Source organism: Stegostoma tigrinum, chromosome 5 (genome assembly GCF_030684315.1).
Source record: "Stegostoma tigrinum isolate sSteTig4 chromosome 5, sSteTig4.hap1, whole genome shotgun sequence".
Lineage (NCBI taxonomy): Eukaryota > Metazoa > Chordata > Chondrichthyes > Orectolobiformes > Stegostomatidae > Stegostoma > Stegostoma tigrinum.
Genome location: NC_081358.1, coordinates 108,695,679 through 108,720,755, shown reverse-complemented (window position 1 = coordinate 108,720,755; position 25,077 = coordinate 108,695,679). Strand labels below are relative to the sequence as shown.

General features: G+C 44.4%; 1 protein-coding gene across 3 annotated transcripts in view; it reads right to left on the bottom strand.

Moving 5' to 3' along the window:
* tsnare1 (T-SNARE Domain Containing 1) overlaps positions 1 to 25,077 on the bottom strand; it is a 753,673-nt gene that overhangs the window by 592,453 nt on the left and 136,143 nt on the right. For all 3 annotated transcript variants that reach the window (XM_059646375.1, XM_059646377.1, XM_059646376.1), the window contains exon 2: positions 17,526 to 17,657. In XM_059646375.1, coding sequence (XP_059502358.1) covers positions 17,526 to 17,610 — 85 coding nt within the window. In that variant the 5' untranslated portion in view covers positions 17,611 to 17,657. The remainder of the gene's footprint in view (positions 1 to 17,525; positions 17,658 to 25,077) is intronic.

Genomic DNA, 25,077 nt, shown 5'->3' with positions numbered 1-25,077 from the left:
AGAGCGCGAGAGAGAGAGCGCGAGAGAGAGAGAGAGCGCGCAAGCGCGCACGAGAGACAGAGCGCGAGAGACAGAGCGCGAGAGACAGAGCGCGAGAGACAGAGCGCGAGAGACAGAGCGCGAGAGAGCGCGAGAGAGAGCGCGAGAGAGCGCGCGAGAGAGAGCGCGAGAGAGAGCGCGAGAGAGAGCGCGAGAGAGCGAGCGCGAGAGAGCGAGCGCGAGAGAGAGCGCGAGAGAGAGCGCGAGAGAGAGCGCGAGAGAGCGAGAGCGCGAGAGAGCGAGAGAGAGCGCGAGCGCGAGAGAGCGAGAGCGCGAGAGAGCGAGAGAGCGAGCACGCGAGAGCGAGCGCGCGCGAGAGCGCGAGAGCGCGAGAGAGCGAGAGAGCGAGAGAGCGAGAGAGCGAGAGAGCGAGAGCGCGAGAGCGCGAGAGAGCGAGAGAGCGCGAGAGAGAGAGAGAGAGAGAGAGAGAGAGAGAGAGAGAGAGAGCGAGAGAGCGAGAGAGAGAGAGCGCGAGAGAGAGCGCGAGAGAGAGCGCGAGAGAGAGCGCGAGCGCGAGAGAGCGAGAGCGCGAGAGAGCGAGCACGCGAGAGCGAGCACGCGCGAGAGAGCGAGCGCGAGAGAGAGAGCGCGAGAGAGAGAGCGCGAGAGAGAGAGCGCGAGAGAGAGAGCGCGACAGCGCGAGAGAGCGAGAGAGCGACAGCGCGAGAGAGCGACAGCGCGAGAGAGCGAGACAGCGAGAGCGCGAGACAGCGAGAGCGCGAGACAGCGAGAGCGCGAGACAGCGAGAGCGCGAGACAGCGAGAGCGCGAGAGAGCGAGAGAGCGAGAGAGCGAGAGCGCGAGAGCGCGAGAGCGCGAGAGCGCGAGAGCGCGAGAGCGCGAGAGAGCGAGAGAGCGAGAGCGCGAGAGCGCGAGAGCGCGAGAGAGCGAGAGCGCGAGAGAGCGAGAGCGCGAGAGAGCGAGAGAGCGAGAGAGCGAGAGCGCGAGAGAGCGAGAGAGCGAGAGAGCGAGAGAGCGAGAGAGCGAGAGAGCGAGGATGAGCGCGAGAGAGTAAGAGCGAGAGAGCGAGAGAGAGCGCGTGAGACCGCGCGGGCCAGAGAGTGCGGGCGAGAGCGCACGGGCGAGATCGAGAGAGCGACAGCGCGCGAGCGTGAGAGCGCGAGAGAGCACGAGTGAGAGCGAGAGCAAGTGTGCGTGAGCGTGAGCGCGAGAGCGCATGAGTGAATGCGAGAGCGAGAGCGCGTGATGGAGAGCGTGAACGCGCGTGAGCGTGAGCACGAGCGCGTGAGTGTGAGCATGTGATGGAGAGCGAGAACAAGTGATAGAGAGCGCGAGCGAGAGCGCGAGCGCACGGGCGAGAGAGCACGAGCGAGAGAGCACGTGAGAGAGAGAGCGCGGGAGCGCGAGGGCGAGAGCGCGAGAGGGCGAGAGCGCAAGAGGGCGAGAGGGCGAGAGGGCGAGAGGGCGAGAGGGCGAGAGGGCGAGAGGGCGAGAGGGCGAGGGCGAGGGCGCGTAAGCGTGAGCGCGTGAGCGAGAGCGAGGGCGCGAGAGCGAGAGCGCGAGAGCTGGAGCGGGAGCGCGAGCGCGGGAGCGCGTGATGGAGAGCGCGTGATGGAGAGCGCGTGATGGAGAGCGCGTGATGGAGAGCGCGTGATGGAGAGCGCGTGATGGAGAGCGCGTGATGGAGAGCGCGTGATGGAGAGCGCGTGATGGAGAGCACGTGATGGAGAGCGCGTGATGGAGAGCGCGTGATGGAGAGCGCGTGATGGAGAGCGCGTGATGGAGAGCGCGTGATGGAGAGCACGTGATGGAGAGCGCGAGCGTGAGCGAGCGCGAGCAAGAGCGTTAGCAAGAAGAGCAAGAGCGTGAGAGCGAGACCGTGAGAGCGAGAGCGAAAGCAAGAGCCTGAGCGAGAACGTGAGCGAGAGCGAGAGCGAGAGCGAGAGCGAGAGCGAGCGTGAGCGAGAGCGAGAGCGAGAGCGAGAGCGAGAGCGTGAGCGTGAGAGCGAGAGCGTGAGAGCGAGAGCGTGAGAGCGTGAGAGCGTGAGAGCGAGAGCGAGAGCGAGAGCGAGAGCGAGAGCAAGAGCGCGTGAGAGCGAGCGCGAGCTCGCGAGAGCACATGATGGAGAGTGAGAGTGCGCATGAGCTAGAGCGTGTGATGGACAGCGCGAGCGCACGTGAGTGTGAGCGCATGATGGAGAGCGAGAGCGCACGTGAGCGTGAGCGCGAGAGCGAGAGCGCGAGAGTAACAAAGAAAGAAAAGGATTAGAAGTTTAGAAGTTGTGATGTTGAGATTGTTATGGGGGAGTTGGGCCCTTCACAGGCTTGTTGGTTTGCACCTGAACTGAAGTTGGACTAATGTCCACATTAACAAATGTCTAGTGCAGGGTTTAATTTAACTTGAAAGTGATACAAGAACAAGGAAACTAACAGTTGAAAAAGAGACACCAAAGCCAGTTGAGAAAATTTGTCATGGATAATTGGGAAAAATAGATATTACTAAAGCAGGAAACTGTAAGATATAAGCTGGAGTCAGAGCAAGATGGAATATAATAGGACTGAAATTAGCATTGCTGTATGTGCACGGGAATGCGTGGAGTATGCTAAATAAATCTGGCAAGCTGTAGACACAGATAACCATGTGGAAATATCTTGCTGCAATAACCACGTGCAAAAGAAGTCAGTACTGGGATCAAAGTATGTCACTCGAATAGATAATGTTCAGAAAAGATCGAGAGAAAGAAAGAAGTAGGGAAGATAACGGAATCAAGTGAAAAGAAAACTGCAATGCTGCAGAGAGAGAGGGTAAGCAATTAAGGATAGAATCTATCCCAATGAAAGGTCATCGATTTGAAACATCAATTGTTTCTCTTCACAGATGTTGCCTGACCTACCTGTACATTTCCGGTGTTTACTGCTTCAATGACAATTTCATTGGAGCTAAGAAATAAGAGATGTATGTTATGTTGGTGGGTATATTCTATCAGCCACTGATGAGTGGGACATATATAGGGGAACAGATTTACAAGGAAATAATAGCGATGAAAGAAAAGTTAAAACTCAGAATAAAAGAAATAACAACTGCATGGATATGAGTGATAATGGGAACTGCAGATGCTGGAGAATCCAAGATAACAAAGTGTGGAGCTGGATGAACGCAGCAGGCCAAGCAGCATCCTGAGATGCTGCTTGGCCTGCTGTATTCATCCAGCTCAACACGTTGCATGGATATGAAATTGGTTGAGTTACAAAAGAGTCCTGGGACCTAATCATTGTTATTTCTGACTGAAAGAACATCAAGGATGGACTTCTACAGGGGATGATGCTAGGACTCCTGCTTTACATGGTCTACATTAATGACATAGCCAAAAACAAGTCAGAATCTGCCCTAAAATTCTGAAATGCATCAGTCATCTCAGTCCAATGCACACGTCTGCAGGACTTCCTTAAGGTAGTGTCCTGAGACCAAACATCTTCTCAGGTGTCATCATTTTCCTTTCATCATAGGGTTGGAGGTGAGGATGTTTACTGACGATTATACATGTTCAGCACCGTTAATGACTCTTCAGATGCTGAACTTGTCCTTTTCCATATGCAGCAAGATCTGGACAACATGACAGCTTTGCTCACAAGTAGCAAGTAATGTTTGTACCACACAAGTGTCAGGCAATGATCATGACCAACAAGAGAACGTGTAACCATCACACCATGACATTCAATGGTGTTGCCACCACTGAATACACATGCTAGGGTTAAAGTTGACCAAAAATTGAACTTCACAAACTTTAAAAATATCAAACTCCGAGAGAAGCTCAAATGCAAGAAATTCTGTGGCAAGCAACTCACCTCCAGTCTCCCAGTATTTGACCACCTTATACAACATAGAAGCCAGGAGTGTGACGGAGTATTTCTCACTTGCCTGGATCAGTACCGTTCCAACAACATTGAAGGTACTCAACTCTATCCAGGACAAAATAGCCCATCTAACACCGTCATAGCTCATTCTCCATATGATGGATGAAATCTATACTATCTACAAGGAGCAGTGCAATAATTCACTTCCAGGCTCCTTCCAAATACATGACCTCGAGACTACCCACTATTCAGAAATATATTGCCACTTCTTCAGTATCATTGGATCAACATCCTCAAACCCACAATGGGAAGGAAGTTTATCTACACCTCAAGATGTGGTGCCTCACCACCACTTTCTGAAGGGTAATTATGAATAGGCAACAAATGCTGGCCCAGCCCACATCACATGAATGAACCAAAAAGCAAATAGAGGAGCAAAAAATCACAAGCATACTTAGGGAATTTCAGTCACTTGGAAAAATGAACGTTTGTTTTCCACAAAGAGATGAAGACGTGATTTAATACAGGTGCTCAAAATCAGGAGCATTTTTCTTTTATTCATTCACTGGATGAAGGTGATGCTAGGCAGACAGCATTTGTTGTCCCTAATTGCCCAGAGGGCAGTTAAGAGTCAACAACAATGCTGTGGGTCTGGAGTCACATGTAGACCAGACCGGGTGAGGATGGCAGTTTCCTTCCATAAAGGGCATCAGTGAACCAGGTGGGTTTTTCCAACAATCAACACTGGGTTAATGGCCATCATTTGACTTTTAATTCCGGATATTTATTGAATTCAAATTCCACCATCTGCCATGGTGGGATTCAGACATGGGTCCAGAGAACGTTATCTGGGTCTCTGGATTAACAGTCCAGTTATAATACTACTCGGCCATTGCCTCCCAGTGACAGCTGTTTGGATAGGGCGAAATTGTTCCCAATGGTGCAAGGTTTGAGAATGAGAGGACACCGACAGGTATTTGACATAAGAAGCAACCGTAGCATCTGCAACAACATTTTTACCTTGCAAGCTGATTCAGACACCTTTGTAATTTAGGTCACATCTCCCCAGTGAAATCAACGGGGCAGATTGGGATTTGTACAAACTGAACTGAAAATATATAGATGTAGAAAGTTATCGAGCATGTTGCATGTGTGATAAATAATGCAGGACACAAATCAAAAGCACCTGCCTCATTACAGGCATGTTCACACTGAAGTGGGTTGACAAGAGGAGGAAAATTGGGAAGCATTGTGTGAAGATCTGGAATGTACTCTTGAGCCTGAGATGGGAGTCTCATGAGGGAAAATTGGACGGCTATCCACAAGGGAAAGGGTATGGAGCTAGTTGCATCGTTCCTACAGAACCCCAACATATACTGCTTAGGCTGAACGTTCCTTCTGTTCTATAATTAGTAGCTACTCTCCAGATGTGTGGGACAGTATCAAAGTTTTTTTTAATGATTGAAACATTCTGAATTTCTATGATTGAGGCTCAGCACTTAATTGAAGTCGTAGGATTGGTTTTGTCTCTGCGGATAAATGTGAGGTGATTCACTTTGGGAAGAATAATAGGAAGGCAGAATACTGGGTCATTGGAAAGATTCTTGGTAGTGTGGATGTGCAGAGGGATCTTGGTGTCCATATACATAGATCCCTGAAAGTTGCCACCCAGGTTGATAGTGCTGTTAAAAAGGCTTATGGTGTGTTAGGTTTTATTGGTAGAGGGATTGAGTTCTGGAGCCGTGATGTCATGCTGCAACTGTACAAAACGCTAGTGCGGCCTCATTTGGAATATTGCGTGCAGTTCTGGTCGCCCCGTTACAGGAAGGCATTGGAAAAGGTGCAGAGGAGATTTACCAGGATGTTGCCTGGTCTGGAGCGAAGGCCTTATGAAGAAAGGCTGAGGGACTTAGGTCTATTCTCATTGGAGAGAAAAAGGCTCAGAGAGGATTTAATAGAGACATTCAAGATGATCAGAGGATTTGATAGGGTGGACAGTGAGAGTCTTTTTCTGAGGATGATGGTGCCAGCTTGTACAAGGGGGCATAGCTACAAATTGAGGGGTGATAGATTTAAGACAGATGTCAGAGGCATCCCTCTTTACTCAGAGAGGGAACACCCTGCCTGCCAAAATAGTGAACTCAGCCACATTATGGGCATTTAAACAGTTCTTGGATAAGCATATGGATGATGATGGGATAGTGTAGGGGAATGGGCTTAGATTAGTTCACAGACCGGCGCAACATCGAGGGCCGAAGGGCCTGTTCTGCGCTGTATTGTTCTATGCTCTATGTTCTATGTCCTGCTCGAAAGAGATTATCCTAACTTCATGCTTGCTGTAATTCAACAGTTTGTATGGGCACTTAACATAGCAGTTCTTCAAAAACACTTATCTTTGAACTTGAGTGATGACTTGTCCTTTCAGAGGAACATCTGGTGTACAAGACAGTACTATTTTACTGAGGGCAAGAATATCAATAAGTTCTTCATAAGGTAATGGCCAAGTTTCTTTTCTCTTCTACTAGCATGTAATTCACAGCAAGGTGATGACAACATTTGATACTGAGCCAGGCAAGCAGATACTGTTGTTCTCCAAAGGCTTGAGCAGAAAATTGATTTTAACAGGCACTTCAATAAGCAGAGAGGGGTAGAGAAACAGAGAGATTTTAGGGACGGAATTTTCAGTGCTTTGGTCAAATGGCAGCTGAATATACGGCTATCAGTGGTGGTGTAAAGAACATCAAGGATGCAAAGTAGGTCAAAACAAGAAGAATGCAGTTTTGGAGCCAGAACATGCAATGTTTGGAAGATGGGAAGGCAAGACATGGAGGAATTTAAACTCAAGGATGAGATCTAAGAATCGAAGAGCTGTGGGACTGGAACTTGACGTGGTTCTGCAATCTCACGCAGGAGAGGTGAATAGATGGACCATGCTCTAATACAGGAAGTGGAATTTTGGATAACCTCATGTTTGCAGAGAGCAGATGGTACAGTGACATTAAAGCAATCCAATCGTCAAGTCTGCAGCTAGTAAATGATTGGGAGGCAGGACTGATGCCTTTGGGGTTTACAATGTGAAAGTAGCGTTTATACTCCACGTGGGTTCCTTCAGCTCAAAATGGTCCAGTATGGATCAGAAATTCCATTGTCCTGATCTAACTAAATGAGTCTTGTTGAGTTAAATAAAGGGAGGGTCATTGCAATGCTGCAACCAATTACAGGTCATATGTATACACACTACATTATTACAAAAAGACTTTTGGGAGTACGTTATAAGATCAGAAGATGAAGGAGTAAAATTATACCTTTTGGCTCATCAAGTCTATGCCACCATTCAAGGAGATCGTGGTCGAACTAATAATACTCAACTTCACTTTCCTAAAGTGTATAAGATGCAAAAGGCGATTGACAAAGCAGACATTGCGTGGACATTTCCTCATGTGGTGTCAATTTGAAAACAAGCGTGGTTTTGGGATAAGGGGTGGACAACTTAAAGAAAGGTGAGGAAAAGCTACTTCTCTCAAAAGGGTCATGGTATTCACTATGCCACTGCGTGGTGGATGCTGGGACATGAGTAAATTTAAAGAGATAGAAAAATGCTTCATGAGTAATGGGTTAAAGGGTTATGGAGAGCAGGCAAGAAATTGGAGTTGAGACTGAGATGACATCAGCTGTGGATGTATTGAAAGGCAGAGTATGCTCGAGAGGCTGAATTGCCTTCTCCTGTTTCCAGTTGTTACGTTCTTATTCTGGGTGCAGTTTAACTGGTGCCTTGTAATAGGTCGAATAATTTTTCCTCATCTTTTCTGCTGTCGCAGGTCTATGTTTTACAAGCTCCTCTTTGTCAGAATAAAATCCTTATGCCAACATCCCATTGGGTGGTGCTTACTGCATTCTGTCAAGTATTAACCTTTTCAGACTCACGTACATTTGGGGAATGGAATGGATACAGGAATTCAAAGACATTATTCAAAAGTAGCAAGAGTGTAGATTGTCTAGTTTAGCATAAGACACTGGTCAGGAAGAGAGATGGAATTGATTGGTGTAGAGTTTCTACTGATGCATGAGGACAATGTCTTCCTAAATTATGTTTTATAGTCTGCAGTGGGACTTGAACCAAAAGTCTGCAGACTCCAATGACTGCTGCCAGCTGAACCAAACTGACATAAAGATTAGGATAGATAAATCTAATCGGATTTTTGGACAGGTACAGACACAGTGGGACAAATGGTCTCATTCTCTAGTCTAATATTTCCATTATCTCATCCAATTGTATTTTGCTAGCCCAGACATATTTGTCTCATTGAATTAATGCATTAATCAAGACAAGCATATCTATTTCACCATGCTTTGACCAAAACTGGAAAAAAACTGCTGTTATCTGAGCGAAGTATTGCATCTCAGTAACAAATTATGTTAACTTTACCTACTCCTCTGTCTATAGATTTTCTTACTATGCCAAATCAAGTTTGCCTGAAGTACGGGTGTTGCCCTTTCTAAAAGTTTCTTTGTGCTAATTCAGCTTCATTCATTACATATTTATTTCCAACAGTTTTTCAATTGCTTAAATATAGCTTATAATTTATGAATGCAATAATTCATTTGCTTCATGTCAGCCAATTGCTTAACTGCTCCAAATCCTTTTGTAGATTTCCACCACATCTTCGTTCCTTACTACTGTCCTGATTTCGGTCTCGTCAGCAAATTTAACCAGCTCCTGGCAAAGTCTCCTGAACGTCCAGCAGAATGATGGAGAGGGTGAAGTCAGTGATGGAGGAGGTGGAGGAGGTTCAGGGTGGCAATGCTCAAACCTTGATGCTTCACACTCAAGTCTAAAATCAACATTCAAGCTGCCCCAACTACCTAATGAAAAGGTGACTACTGGGCAGCATGGTGGTTCAGTGTTTAGCAATACAGCCGTCCAGCACCAGGGACCTTGATTCGATACCACCCTCTGGTGACCGTCTGTGTGGAGTTTGCACATTCTCTCCGTGTCTGTGGTGGGTTTCCTGCAGGTGCTCGAATTACCTCCCACAGACTGAAGATGTGCAGGTTAGGTGGATTTGCCATGCTAAATTGCCCAGAGCATCCAGGGAAACGTGTGTTCGGTAGTTTAGCCATCGGAAATGCAGAGTTACAGGGTTTGGGTGGGCTGCCCTTTGGAGAGTTGGTGTGGACTCCATGGGCTAAATGAAATGACCTGCTTCCACAGCGGAGGGATGTTACAATTCCGTGAGGCAGTAAACAAAAACAGGTCATATGTAAACTGCAAATTTCTAATTCATGGCAAAAGGAAAGTGTAACCCTCTTGTTGCAATTAATAAGTCACCTCCTCTGTCATTCAGTGCTATATTTCTGCAAATTAGAAGTCACTTTCTCCAAAGTTTGGATTCATTGAATTTTACAATGCAAAACAAGTCCATTCTGCCCATCTGTGCTGCATCTCTATAAATGAACTCTCCACTAAATTAGATTTTCCTCCTCATTCCTTGTACTGGTTGTTTTCAGTTTACCATTTCATTTATCCCTGGTGGTGTTTATTAATCTGTGGGAATCTGCTTCCATCTTTCTTTCTGGTGCTCACTCCATCTGCTTCCAATTCTTCATAACTTTTCTTCTAAAACAGCTCACCTTTGTTTTTCCAACCTCCTGAGCAAAAAAGGTTAACACTTGTTAATAGCAACCATCAGGCACAGAGCCTTTTCCTGGTAATTTTGAACTCCCCAACCTTTTGTCACAAGAGTGGAATTTTAACCCTAATATTTTCATGACAGCCTGAGAAATTCTTCTCTTCAACTAGAATCTAGTTTCTTTTCACAGCTTACTGACCCACCATTAGTGTTGATATCTGCACACCCACATCTACCATTCATTTTCAAGCTACACTGTTGAGTACACATTTCCTCATCCATTTTCTTCCCAAAATGGGATTACCTCACACTTCTGCACTTTAAATTGCTTTTGATATCTGCTTTGTGTACTAATCTCAGATTAATACAGAACAGAAAAAGTACTTTGGCCCATCAAGCCTGTACTGCCAAAGCTACACTAGTCCCATTTTTCGGCACTTGGCTCATAACCTTGAAGGTTATGCCATATAGAGTGCTCATCCAAGTACTTTTTAAAGCTTGTGAGGTTACTTATCTAAGCTACCAACCCATTGCAGGCCCCAGCACCCTCTGGGCATGAAGCATCAGGTTTTGGACAGCACCTTCTCCCACATCTCCTTCCGTCACCACCGACTGGTCTATATTCTTCAGAAATTTGCATACTGTGTCGTTCACAAATAACTACCCTGGCTGTTTTGATGTTTCCTGAAATTTGTTCAGAGCAACTATGTCCGCAATAGTGTGTTTATCTTTGTCATCATTCACGTGCAAAGTCATTGAGAAGATCCTTCGTGAAGGGTTGTAAGTTTTATATTATTGTAATTGCTCAAGTTATTGATATATACAGGTGTTCATCTGCCTGACTAAGGAAAGGTATCGTCTCATCTTTCACTGCAGCTGGGGTAATAGATCCAATCCTTTAAAGTGACAACCTCAGCTCAGTCAGTAGCACTCGGACTTGAATTACAAGGTTGTGGGTATGAGATCAATTTTAAAGATATGAGAATCCAATCTAGGCTAGTACATCAGTGTGGTAGTGGACAAAGTGTTGCAGTTTCACAGATGTCATCTTTCAGATGAAATGTTAAGCAATGGTTTGGTTTGTTCTCTTGGATAATTATGAAAGGCCCTGCAATACTGTTGGAGCAGAGGTGCCTCCACCTTGCCCTCACCAACATCATTAAACCATGACCTCATTGTCGGCTATGGGACTTTGCCATACACAAGCTACTCTAAAATGCACAGCAGGACCACTCTTTGAAAGCATTTAATTAACTGTAAAGTATTTTGGACTTGCTGAGGTCATGCCAGGTGCTAAATCCTATTTTAATTTTTTTGCCCTGTTTTAAACTTGCTCTTGGCAACCCTCCCACAATGATTGAATGTCAGCACCTCTTCACGTTCATCTTGAATCTTTGTCACAGGTACTGTTTGGCCCAACAGATATGTTAACCTAAAAGCACCAAAATGTCATAGGCCATGATTTTTTTTTGTCATTCTTTATTTAAATTGTCCCATAAATGTTTTCATATTCCAATAACATAAAAGTTTACGCGTTTGTCTTACTTAAAAGTACCAAAATATTGATTTATTTTCAGATTATTCAAACAATACTCCCTAAAAATGACAAAATTGATCAGCAATTTTTTTTCCAGCGCAAGAATAAAAAGAAGAAATAAACAGACTGAGTCGGGGCAGATTTGGAAGCAGGCAGTGTTCCAGAAAGTTCTGAGCCAGTTAGCATGCCAATCTGTCACCAGTGAGTAGCCAATTAAAAAGTGTCAAATTAGGCCACTTTTCCCACACATTGTGGATTACGTGGATGGTGAAAAGACCTCCACATGTAGTTGGAAACTTCAAATTGGCATTTGCAGACCTTAAGATGATGGTTTCATCCTCAAGTGTCGCCAGGTTCGCCAGCCCACACAGCTGAATGTATGAGCACAGGAACAAGATAATAAGGTCACACCTGATCAGGGTTTAAACTTAACTCGACACTGTTGCATATCTCCCATCACCCTTCTTCTAGTTGGTCATCAAGAGACAGAACCGACATCTCTGTGGCCCACCACCCAGAACGATGAGCACGCACATTGGACGTCCCTGCTGCAGAAAACACCCGCCATTCTCAACTTCACACTGCCCCGGACGTGACTTGACACATTGTTCACTTTCTCCAAAGAGTCCTCCAGGGTTCTGTGTAAACTCCTTGTGGGTTCCTTAGCCCCAGCAGTGGGATTGGAACCAAAGAACTAAACTTCAACCCATCGTGTGTCACATTTCATATGTGTGATTTTACTCACAACTGATCCTTTCCATAATGTATATATACACACAGGTAACTGTGGCAAAGACTATTGCATCTAGATAAGCTATTGAAGCAGAGGAAAAAGTGTAGGGAAAGCAAGGCAGTATGATCAGGTTGGATAAAACCATAAGATATAGGAGGACAATTGGCCACTTAGCCCATTGAGTCTACTCCACAATTCAATGAGATCATTGCTGCTGTCTTAAAGCTTAACTCCATTATCTAACCTTTGACCCATAACCATTGCTTCCTTTACTGATTAAAAATCTGTTTTGGATTACTCCAGTGAGAAGCAAAGGCAAAAATAGGTCAGACTCCTTCAGTGATGTTGCCCTCTGTACAAATTTAAGAAATGTCAGTTCTTCTGAGGAAAAAAAACACAAACGTTCAACCGGTCCAAGATCAGAGCAGCATTTCCAAACATTGCCAAATTAACCTTTCTCAAGTGAGGTAATCCAGAGTTAACTCTAAAACAGAAATTTTTCTGGGGTAAAAAACAATAGTGCTTACATACTGTTTGTATATACACAAGCGGGAAAACACTAGAGTTACAGCCCTAGATATTGCCTGCACTGTGAATAGTAAGGAACTGAGACTCACATAATCCCAGTCCCCTTGGAGAGGTCAACTTACAGGCTCGAGAGCAGTAAGCAAGAATACTAAGACATTTAATATCCCTCTTTTGTAAATGGTTGTGAAATTCTAACACATTGACCTTGACTTCAAATCACTGCAGTAAAAATATTCTTACATCACTGCACAGACTAAAGTTGGTTTGTCAGGTGAGTCAATAACATTGTCCATTTGCTGCCATCTATATAATTCATCTGAGATAATGGGAACTGCAGATGCTGGAGAATCCAAGATAACAAAATGTGAAGCTGGATGAACACAGCAGGCCCAGCAGCATCTCAGGAGCACAAAAGCTGATGTTTCAGGCCGAGACCCTTCATCAGAGAGGGGGATGGGGTGAGGGTTCTGGAATAAATAGGGAGAGAGGAGGAGGCGGACTGAAGATGGAGAGAAAAGAAGATAGGTGGAGAGGAGAGTATAGGTGGGGAGGTAGGGAGGGGATAGGTCAGTCCAGGGAAGACGGACAGGTCAAGGAGGTGGGATGAGGTTAGTAGGTAGGAAATGGAGGTGCGGCTAGCGGTGGGAGGAAGGGATGGGTGAGAGGAAGAACAGGTTAGGGAGGTGGAGACAGGCTGGGCTGGTTTTGGGATGCAGTGGGGGAAGGGGAGATTTTGAAGCTTGTGAAGTCCACATTGATACCATTGGGCTGCAGGGTTCCCAAGCGGAATATGAGTTGCTGTTCCTGCAACCTTCGGGTGGCATCATTGTGGCACTGCAGGAGGCCCATGATGGGCATGTCGTCTAAAGAATGGGAGGGGGAGTTAAAATGGATCACGACTGGTAGGTGCAGTTGTTTATTGCGAACCGAGTGGAGGTGTTCTGCAAAGCGGTCCCCAAGCCTCCGCTTGGATTCCCCAATGTAGAGGAAGCCACACTGGGTACAATGGATCTACCTCCCCACCTATCTTCTTTTCTCTCCATCTTTGGTCCGCCTCCCCCTCTCTCCCTATTTATTCCAGAACCCTCACCCCATCCCCTCTCTGAAGAAGGGTCTAGGCCCGAAACGTCAGCTTTTTTGCTCCTGAGATGCTGCTTGGCCTGCTGTGTTCATCCAGCTTCACACTTTGTTGTATAAATCATCTGTAAAGCTTTCCAATAATTCATACACTTCCTGTTCTGAAGACAGTAACTGGTAGAGTCAGAGTTATACAGCATGAAAACAGACCCTTCAGTCCAACTCATCCAAGCCAACCATATATCCTAAACTGGTCCAGTCCCAGTTGCCAGCATTTGGGCCATACCTCTCTAAATCCCTCCTATTCAAGTACCAGTCCAGACACCTTTTAAACGTTCCAATTGTACCTGCTTCCACCACCTTCTCTGGCAGCTTTTCCTTTCCTGGAGATTTACCTACATTTATATATTTTAAGACCTCCAGCACCTCCTGTTCTGTAATGTAGACTCTGTTCAGGACATCAATGCTTGGATATGGTTGTTAAACCACCAAATGCTGCTGGGTATCCCAGCCAATCAATCTTCAGGTCCATGTCTCCCCCAGGGTACTGCTGGGGGCACTGATGTAGAGAACAAGCACCGCTGAACATGTTTCTGTCCTTCCCCCAGATCACCATTAAATAACAGGGGTCACGAAATAGTAAATTGGTTTGAGAAGTTTATTTGATTACCAATCAGTCAGTACTAACTATGACCCTGGAATCTTGTAGCAGAAATTGATGATAGCCCGTGACACATCTGACCCAACGACTTCAATGATGCCCTATGCAGGAGAAAATGTAATGAAATTTCATTAACAGGATTCATTGGGCTGGATTTAACATATCAACTAAATCTCTGAGTGACCATAATCCTCCATTACAGAGTGTAAAATTCATGGTGAACTTGCTCCAAGTAGCGGGTATGGCCTATAGCTACTTGACTGCTGGGACTGCATCTGAAAATGAAAAAAAAGTGGAAAAAGGTGCCCTGCAGACAGCATCATGAAGAGTGAGAGAGTGCACACGTGAGAGAGAGTTTGCATGAGTCATGACTGTTACTGAGTTTAACCTGGGGTTTACCATGCCTCAGGCGAGCGAAGAGTTTGAGAAGGTAGAACCTTCATCGTAATCTCAGACAGTGCTATAAACAACCTTGTGCTGTTGACGCCACTTTGCATCGCAAACAAGACATCTATCCAACTGACTTAACCTCTGAATTACTACCATGGAATCCAGCAGATCCAAATGAGAACAGAGGGGGTGCTGATTTAACCCTTCAACCAAAAACAGCACTTACTGCAGTATCATTCTACCTCAGTACTGTACTGGATCATTAGCCTTCATTTTTGAGCTCAAGTTTCTTTAGTGGGAGTCACACTCACAACTTTAACTCAGGTGAGACGGCCAGCAAATAAGTCACGCCTGATATGTTGCATTCAATTACTCTAAGAAATTTGATTATGTTTTCAGATGATACCAAGTCAAGGATATGAGGAGGAAGGAGCAATAAAGAATGACGGTCTGGAATCAAGCCACAGAAGAATGCAGATTTAAAACAGCATTGGGACAGAGTATACCAAATGAAATCCAGAAGTGTGAACTGCTGCTGTTTATAGAAAGATGACAATGGAAAAGGTTTAAAAATTTACACAATGGTAAAAGAGATGTGCAGAACCCTTAAAAGAACAGTATCCAACCGGCAAAAAGGCTAAATGAGATAAGGGTTATAGATTCAACATCCCCTGTTGATATAGGACAACAATGAAATGAACAGAATGCTCAGCTCTTTTGTGAAACCTATAAAAGGACAAATCTAAAGCAGATATGTTGGAATGATGGAGTGACTCTGATGTAGGCATGACTCGATTGCTAACTTCTTTGCTGGTCGCTAAAGTTCAAAGGAAATATCCAAGTGATGATGAATAGACATGATGAATAGAAGACTCGGGGAGATAACATAATCTTTAACGGACTCCAAATTAAGGAAATACTTTCTAAAATACATACTCCGGCACCATATTAAAGCAGAAAAGAACAAAGAGGAAGCTGGAGTAGAATAACGGGCATCCATTTCAACACAAAGGATGCAGGATAGAAGTAAAGCATTTCTGACTCGGAATTGAAATCCTCTTAACTTTACAAAGCCTAACTTTGAAGGAAATGCACATGCAATACTAAATACTCTTCATCTCAAAGACACCAGAATTTTTGTTAGAAATCTTATTTCCATTTAAATCCCTTCCACCCCATTCTAATGCAATTCAGTACAAATTTGAGGAACAGATCTTAATCTGTCCATTAGGAACTCTGTCACACTTTGGCCTTCACTTTCGCAGTATCAGATTTGAATCATAGATTCCAAACAATCTTTGAGCGATAACAGCTGATAATGTTAGATGGGTTTACCAGGGGTTCTGGGAGAGAATTTGCATCTTGAGCTGTCAACTCTGTTCAGGATGTATTTTCCTTCTGCTGTAATTCTGGGCTACAGAAGCATGTCCAACTGGTTACCCTAGTTTAGCTCTTCTCATATTCTTTGGGTCTCACCAGAATCTCTCTCAACTCCTCCACTATTACAGAATTATTAAACTTATTGAACATTCAGTTCCAAATGAGCAAAAATTCTAAGTTTATTGGAAATTTCCAAGTTTAACATTTAAAAACAAATGACGCCAGTCTTCTCAATGATGTCCACTCTAAACTCTGTTCCCCAGCGTGATATAGGATATACAATTTATACATTGCTATCTTGCTGTGCTGGAGAGGATTGAGGCTTCCAGTGATCCAGAGATTGATGCTGACAGGGTCACCCATGATGGTGAGGTCAGATGGGGGGAATAAGACAATGCACAATCTGAACCAACTCCTCAACAGTGATTCAAGCCGAAAATAATGGGTTACAGCAACAAACGAGATCCCCAGTCATTGAGGTTTCCTTGCCACTAAAACCGGATTAACCTTCTGTCAAGAACGGAGCCTTCTATGTCCATTGCCACATTAAAAAATGCCCTATACAAGGTGTCGACCACACGCTTAAAAAAAAACACAGACAAACAAAGAAGCATTTCAAATACACTCTTAAGGCTTAACTCAAATAAAAATGCAACACAGACATAAATGCCCAAGAGACTTGCACTCAAATGAAACTGACATGAAAGAACTTGCTGTGCGAGGGAGACAATTCTTCGAGAGCATCCACCGGAAACAGGAGGTACAGCAAAAGGAATGGGAGAAAGGAATGCTAGCAATCTCAAGGCCTAGATCTATTCCATCCATGGAAACAGGAACAAATGTATGGTGGATACTGCAGTTCTAGGATCAGGATCATCAGTCACACAAGTACCCATAGGACCCATGACCAGTGACATGGTATTTCTGAGGTGATTTGTACCCTTTCGCAAATGGTTGATGAAGGTTGTTCTATATCATTTATTTTAGATTTTGAACAAGAGGCATATGAAATTCCCACGTATCTGAAGGCACTCAATGATTAATTCGGAAGTATTTCTGTAGCCACGGAGATTTCTTGTAAAATACAGCACAGTGCTTTATTTTTCAGATTCTGAAATTTTGGGGTCAGGGAGGCTTCGGGGAAAAACAGTTTCAAAGAAACTTTTGAAGTTCATATTTGGAAAGTATTTCACAAGTTTTACTTGGAGTGGAATGTAAAAACACAGTTACTACTGAGAAAGGAAGGTAATTTTGGATTGTTATAAAAGGCATTTCCATAGGTCCTCCTCGGTATGCTACATCTAATGTGTATCACGTCTCAAAATTAAACAAACTCAGAAACCTAAAACATTATCTTAAAGTATTTTCTCTAATTTCAAGTTTGTGCATCAGCATCAGCTATCTGTTTTCATCAGTTTGCACGGGGCCGGCTCACTAGATTGACCATGTACTCAATTAAACAAATCCTGCAAACTGACAAAATTTTACAGAAGTCTAAGTTTAGAAAGGAGTCTGTGTGACGATCATACAGATAACAAGCAAGAAGCAAAATTCCTGTCCTTTGAGAGCAACTTGCTTCCTGGTTGAACCGACTGAACATTCTGGCTATGGTAACCTGATCATGCTCCAGACTTTGCAGATGAACACCAAATGCATGAGTCACATCAGTTTGACTGTCAACCAGAAACAGAGTCCAAGAAATATTGTGGAAAGGCTATCAAACTAAGAGATTTACCTAAAGGTTGATATCCTTGCCTAGAAGGTCCTCCAAATGGGTTCCGTCCACTGAAGCTGCTGCCATCGATAGCCCCATATGACATTTTTGCAGTCTTGAATGGAAGTCAAAGGAATAGACCTTTGAAAGTAACTGGAAGAAAAGGCAAGTCAGGACAGGTGTTAGAAGTAATTCAACAGATTCTTCTTTCTCAAGAATTCTGATTTAAATAACTCATTAGATTAAATGATGTTCATTTCATAGATATCTATGACACAGGCCCTTTGGCCCATCATCTCTGCACCAGCCAAAAACAAACTCCTAATTATTTGAATCCCATTCTCCAGCCATTGGCCCACAGCCTTGTGTGCCTTGCTATTACAAATACACATCCAAATGCTTCTTAAATGCTATGAGAATTACTGCCTCGCGTACCCTTCCAGACAATGAGGTCCAGATACCCAACACTCTCTGGGAGAAAAAGTATTTTTCTCACATCTCCTCAAAACCTTCTGCCCCTTAATTTAAATATACATCCCTTAATCAGTAATCCCTCCGACAATGGCCGAAGTTTCTTCCTGTTTTCCCTATCTATGCTCCTCATAAAATTTATACATCTCAATCTTGTCCCCTCTGCTATACGGAAACAAGTCCAGTTTATCCAATCTCTGTTTATGAAACTCTCTAGGCCACCAACACCAGTGCTACTCCCCTCTCTCATGTGGAATTGGATAAGTTTATCTGATTGGCTTTCAATTTCCACCAAGCTCTTCCCTTCACTTGGTTCACTTCCCTTCTCTTCCTCGACATCTGTTTCCATTTCTGGGGATAGCCTGGCCATCAAGAACCATTAAAACCCTCTGACTTTCACAGTTAACTTGGAGTATACATCCTGAAATCCTGCTTTTGTAAAGACTCTCTTCCATTCACCCAGTTACTCTGTCTATTGTATCTGTTCCAATAACGTCAACTATGACAAGGGGACCTTCAAAATGTCCACCTTCCTCAACCAAGAATTCGTCACAACAGTGGTTGACAGGACACTCTGTCCAATCCATCTCCCACACTTCGGCCCTCACGCCCTCTGTTCCCTCCCACAACACCAATAGGAACCCCCTCATCTTCTCCTACCATCCCACCAGAACCCACATCCAATGGATATTAGTTACTATCTCTGCCACCAAACAGTAGGATGTCACCACCAGACGCATATATGCTTCCACTCCCTGGTCAGCCTCTGCAGGAATTGTTCTCATAGGACACATTGGTCCACTCCCAATATCTCCCGACACTCCATGGCACCTTCCCCTGCAACTATGGAAGGTGTAACACTTGGCTGTTTCTTTCCTGTCTCCTCTCTACCTCAAGCCCCAAACACACCTCCCAGGTGAAGCAGCAATTTGCCTGCACTTCCTTCAATCCCGTTTACTGAATTCACTGTTCACGATGTGGTCGCCTCTACACTGGGGAAACATGGTGTTCTGCGAAGCAGTCACCCAAACATTCGGCCTGCAAAAAAGACCACAAGTTCCCAGTTGCCTGCCACTTCAATGCACCATTGTGTTCTCTGGCCAATGTCTCTGTCTCAGGCTTGCTGCAGTGCTCCAAAGCTCAGTGCAAGGTGGAAGAACAGCACCTCATGTTCTACTTGGCAGCCCTGTAGCCTTCTGGGCTCAATATCAAGTTCCTTTACTTTGTTATCTCTAGGCTTTACTATGCAACATTCTCCTGGACAGTCTTTGACTTGACAAAAACTCAACTGCATCAAGAACTATGCTACCATTATCCTGAGTCCAGTATACCTTTCAACCCTGAGCTCACTTACTGTCATGAGCCCTTCATCTAAAATATACACAGGTTTTAAAGTTCTCGATGTTGGTTTTAAATCTCTTCTTGATCCTGGCATCATTTAGCTCAGTGGGCTAGACGCCTGGTTTGATATGCAGAGTGATGCCAACTGTTCAATTGCTGCTCTGGCTGAGGTTATCATGAAGGACTCTCCCTCCTGACCTCTCTCCTCACCTAAAGCAAGGTGAATCTCAGGTGGCCATCAGTCATCTGTCTCTAATGAGAGAGTGCAGTCATATGGTCTTGTAAGCCTGGCGGCTCTAACTCTTTCTGTCCTAAGAGTTCCTTCTGCAGCTCAGCGTTGAATTCTCCTCGCTACTTTTCCTTCCAAAGGGAATTTAGAGGCAAACATTACACCACAGTAACGAATGACAAACTGAAAATGCACATTGAGCACATTCCACACTAGGACCCTGCAAGCAACAAAGCAAACTGATGGAAGCAGAGATTTCAGAAAAATACACAAGTATGTTTAAAGGGATGTATGTTGAAAAAAAGAGTGCAGTTGGGCATAGTTAAATGAAACCTGTGCCCTTCACTTGTTCTCACTGCATCTCTTGCATAGAAGCTGCAAAAGGTGTTGATGAAAGCACTAATGATATTAATAATTAATAGGGTATTTTAGAATTCACAGAAAGTATCACAGTGGAGTAATATGACAAATGCTATTAAGACTTCATTGCAAAATAATTAGGACACAATGCATTTTGAAGAAATCACACTATTAAATAGGGCTGTACGGAAAATTACAGCCTGTAACGCAGCTATGTTCTAGTTCATAGATTCAAGACTGCTCACACAGTTAAGAGTGCAGCTTTTACGTTAAAAAAATGAAAGCAGTGCAGTCAATTTTAGTGAATCCATGAACACAATGGCATTTTGAATTTAGACCAAGTTTTAATCCTGTGAAGATGATGTTAAGAAGAAAAAAAGAGAGAAAGATTGGAAGTAGAAAATTCTGAAAGGCAGGATTAATCAATTCTTTGGAAAAGTGAAGATTGATCAGGGGTTGTCAACTCGGATTTGTTAGAGATCTTGTCTGAGAGGGCCCTCTTGTGGTGCAGTGGCTGTGTCCCTATCCCTGGATCAGATATCTTATGTCCACCTCAGGGTCAGAAGATCAGGTTGTATCATTCAAAAAAATTAGCACTTACTTTCAATACAGTATAATTCTGCGTAATGGGTCAGCATAGACTAAATGTCTCAAGATTAAGATCTGACTACACAGTATTTTCACTCAGAGGCCAGAATGTCATTGTTGAGTCCTGCATGAAACCTCTGAATCCGGACAATAGTCCTCATTATGTTATTTTTTATTCTGCACTCAAAAAATACATATGAGTCAACAAACGATGAACCAATTTCACACAAACTCTTCCATGTGGAGTGGATAGAATAACATATATTTTTCAAAGATTTAGAGCACAGGTTGGTAAGAGTGAACTAATAGACAACTTAACAACCAACAAATGTGCACCCTGGCCTGTTCCAAAACCAGGATACAATGAGGAACTGCCTGATAAATCTTCAGCCTAAAGAAAATTTCACATTTTCTTTAGTTCACAACACACATGAATGCATAAATCAGATCCATTCAAATATTCTTAATTGTGCAGTCAAGGTTGAGAATGACAAACTCAAAACGTAAATCTGGTTTCTTATTTTCGCCCCCAAAAAGGTAGAACACAATCAACAACGGGGATGAATAAAAGCATAAATAGCTGGAGAAACTTTGTAAGTTCTGGCAGATTCTGTGGAGAGCAGCGGAGTCAATGTTTCAGATCCAGTGACCCTTCTTCAGAACTGCTTGCAACCAGTTTGATATACATGATGAAGGTGGGGATGGGGGAGGAGAAGGAGTAAATGATAGGTGGACATGAAGCCCACAGAAATCGAACGGCAGTGAGGGAGATAATGTTAGGCACAATGGTGAGCCAAGGAGAAAAAAGAGCTCTGAATTGTGACCATTCGAGGATGAAAATGATTTGGCTGTGGAAAAACAGCCAATGTGTTGAAAGGGCCAGGGGTTTGAGAGTGCTCAAAAGGACACAGAAGATGGTATTCAGGCCCTAAAATTATTCAGCTCAATATTGAGTCCAGAAGGCTGCAGGCTCCAAGCGGAAAATGAGGTGCTGTTTTTTAAGGTTGCACTGAGCCTTGCTGGAACACTGCAGCATGCCTGAGACAGAGACGTTGGCAAAGGGAACACGGTGTATTGAATTGATAGGCAACATACTAAGCTCAGGGTCATTTTTTATGGACAGAACATAGGCATTCTGCAAATAATTGTTTGCACACAGCAAGCTCCCTCAAAAGAAGTGGCATAACAATCAGATAATCCATTTCAATGATGTTGACCAGAGGGTAAGTATTATTCGGGGTTGCTGGAGGAAAACTATTCTTCTTCAAAACATAGCCCAGTCTGCATTTCATCTCACCAGTGTTGAGGAGATCACACTCTGAGCAGGGAATGCAGTTAATGTGGGGCTTTGGATAGTGAGGAGAGAGGAAGTAAACGGGCAGGTGAGCCTTACCTCAGTTGTTGGTAAAGTGTTGGAAAAGGTTATAAGGGATAGGATTTATAATCATCTAGAAAAGAATAAATTGATTAGGGATAGTCAGCACGGTTTTGTGAAGGGAAGGTCGTGCCTCACAAACCTGATTGAGTTCTTTGAGAAGGTGACCAAACAGGTAGATGAGAGTAAACCGGTTGATGGTGTATATGGATTTCAGCAAGGCGTTTGATAAGGTTCCCCACAATAGGCTATTGTACAAAATGCGGAGGAATGGAATTGTGGGAGATATAGCAGTTTGGATCAGAAATTGGCTTGCTGAAAGAAGACAGAGGGTGGTAGTTGATGGGAAATGTTCATCCTGGAGACCAGTTACTAGTGGTGTACCGCAAGGGTCGGTGTTGGGTCCACTGCTGTTTGTCATTTTTATAAATGACTTGGATGAGGGCGTAGAAGGTTGGGTTAGTAAATTTGCAGATGACACTAAGGTCGGTGGAGTTGTGGATAGGGATAAAGGATGCTGTAGGTTGCAGAGAGACATAGATAAGCTGCAGAGCTGGGCTGAGAGGTGGCAAATGGAGTTTAATGCAGACAAATGTGAGGTGATGCAATTTGGTACGAGTAACCGGAAGGCAAAGTACAGGGCTAATGGTAAGATTGTTAGTAGTGTAGATGAGCAGACAGATCTCTATATCCATGTACACAGATCCTTGGAAGTTGCCACCCAGGTTGTTAAGAAGGCATACAGTTTTTTAGCTTTTATTAATAGAGGGATCGAGTTCCGGAACCAACAAGTTATGGTGAAGCTGTACAAAACTCTGGTGCCGCCGCACTTGGAGTATTGTGTACAGTTCTGGTCACCGCATTATAAGAAGGATAGAACATAGATAGAACAGTAGAACATAGAACAGTACAGCACAGAACAGGCCCTTCAGCCCACAATGTTGTGCCGACCATTGATCCTCATGGATGCACCCTCAAATTTCTGTGACCATATACATGTCCAGCAGTCTCTTAAATGACCCCAATGACCTTGCTTCCACAACTGCTGCTGGCAACGCATTCCATGCTCTCACAACTCTCTGCGTAAAGAACCTGCCTCTGACATCCCCTCTGTACTTTCCACCAACCAGCTTAAAACTATGACCCCTCGTGCTAGCCATTTCTGCCCTGGGAAATAGTCTCTGGCTATCAACTCTATCTATGCCTCTCATTATCTTGTATACCTCAATTAGGTCCCCTCTCCTCCTCCTTTTCTCCAATGAAAAGAGACCGAGCTCAGTCAACCTCTCTTCATAAGATAAGCCCTCCAATCCAGGCAGCATCCTGGTAAACCTCCTCTGAACCCTCTCCAAAGCATCCACATCTTTCCTATAATAGGGCGCCCAGAACTGGACGCAGTATTCCAAGTGCGGTCTAACCAAAGTTTTATAGAGCTGCAACAAGATCTCACGACTCTTAAACTCAATCCCCCTGTTAATGAAAGCCAAAACACCATATGCTTTCTTAACAACCCTGTCCACTTGGGTGGCCATTTTAAGGGATCTATGTATCTGCACACCAAGATCCCTCTGTTCCTCCACGCTGCCAAGAATCCTATCCTTAATCCTGTACTCAGCTTTCAAATTCGACCTTCCAAAATGCATCACCTCGCATTTATCCAGGTTGAACTCCATCTGCCACCTCTCAGCCCATCTCTGCATCCTGTCAATGTCCCGCTGCAGCCTACAACAGCCCTCTACACTGTCAACGACACCTCCGACCTTTGTGTCGTCTGCAAACTTGCTGACCCATCCTTCAATTCCCTCGTCCAAGTCATTAATAAAAATTACAAACAGTAGAGGCCCAAGGACAGAGCCCTGTGGAACCCCACTCACCACTGATGTGGAAGCTTTGGAAAGGGTGCAGAGGAGATTTACTAGGATGTTGCCTGGTATGGAGGGAAGGTCTTACGAGGAAAGGCTGAGGGACTTGAGGCTGTTTTCATGAGAGAGAAGAAAGTTGAGAGGTGACTTAATTGAAACATATAAGATAATCAGAGGGTTAGATAGGGTGGATAGGGAGAGCCTTTTTCCTAGGATGGTGATGGCGAGCACGAGGGGGCACAGCTTTAAATTGAGGGGTGAAAGATATAGGACAGATGTCAGAGGTAGTTTCTTTACTCAGAGAGTAGTAAGGGAATGGAACGCTTTGCCTGCAACGGTAGTAGATTCGCCAACTTTAGGTACATTTAAGTCATCATTGGACAAGCACACGGATGTACATGGAATAGTGTAGGTTAGATGGGCTTGAGATCGGTATGACAGATTGGCACAACATCGAGGGCCAAAGGGCCTGTACTGTGCTGTAATGTTCTATGTTCTATGTTCTATGATCCTGTGATCACAATCGTTATGCCCAACCAATTCAAATAGTCAATTAACCTTCAAAAGTTGTTGCACCTTCTAAGATTGTAAAGGAAGGTATGAGAGGGGTAGGGTGGGGGTGGGGGAGGAAGAAATGGGACAGAAGGAATGGTCCCTGCAATAGACTGCCCAGGGAGTGAAGTGGAATGTGTGTGTGGGGTGATGGCACCATCTCGCTGGAGGTGGCGGAGGTGGGGGCTAATGATCCTCCGGATGTGGGTGGGATGGTAAGTGAGGACTGGAGATCACTATCATTGTTATAGGGGTTCAGAAATCACACGACACCAGGCCATAGTCCACCAGGTTTATTTGAAATCACATGCTTTTGTAGCACTGCTCCTCCACCAGATGAAGTACATGTTGAAGAAGCAGCACTAAAAAAGCATGGGATTTCAAATAATCCTGTAAGGCTGTAACCTGGTCTTGTGTGACTTCTGACCTTGTCTATCCCAGTCCAAGTCCAGCACCTCACACCATTGCTTATAGAAGGGAGGAGAAGGATGCGGTCAGAAGTTTAGAAGATTCATGGACAATCCTTGGCAGAGGAAAAAGATGGACATTTTTGAGGCCCCCCATGTGGAAAATGGCATTGCCAGAGCAGATGCAACACAGAAACTGGGCGAATGGGATGGAATCTTTACAGGAAGCAGAGTGTAAGGATGCACAGCTCAGATAAATCTGGGAGCCCGTAAGTTTGCAGTGTGTATCAGTAACCAAAAACAGAGGTTGCTGTAAAAGCTCAGCAGGTTCGGCAGCACCTGTGAAGAAAAGATCAGACTTAACATCTCAGGTCCACTGACCCTTCCA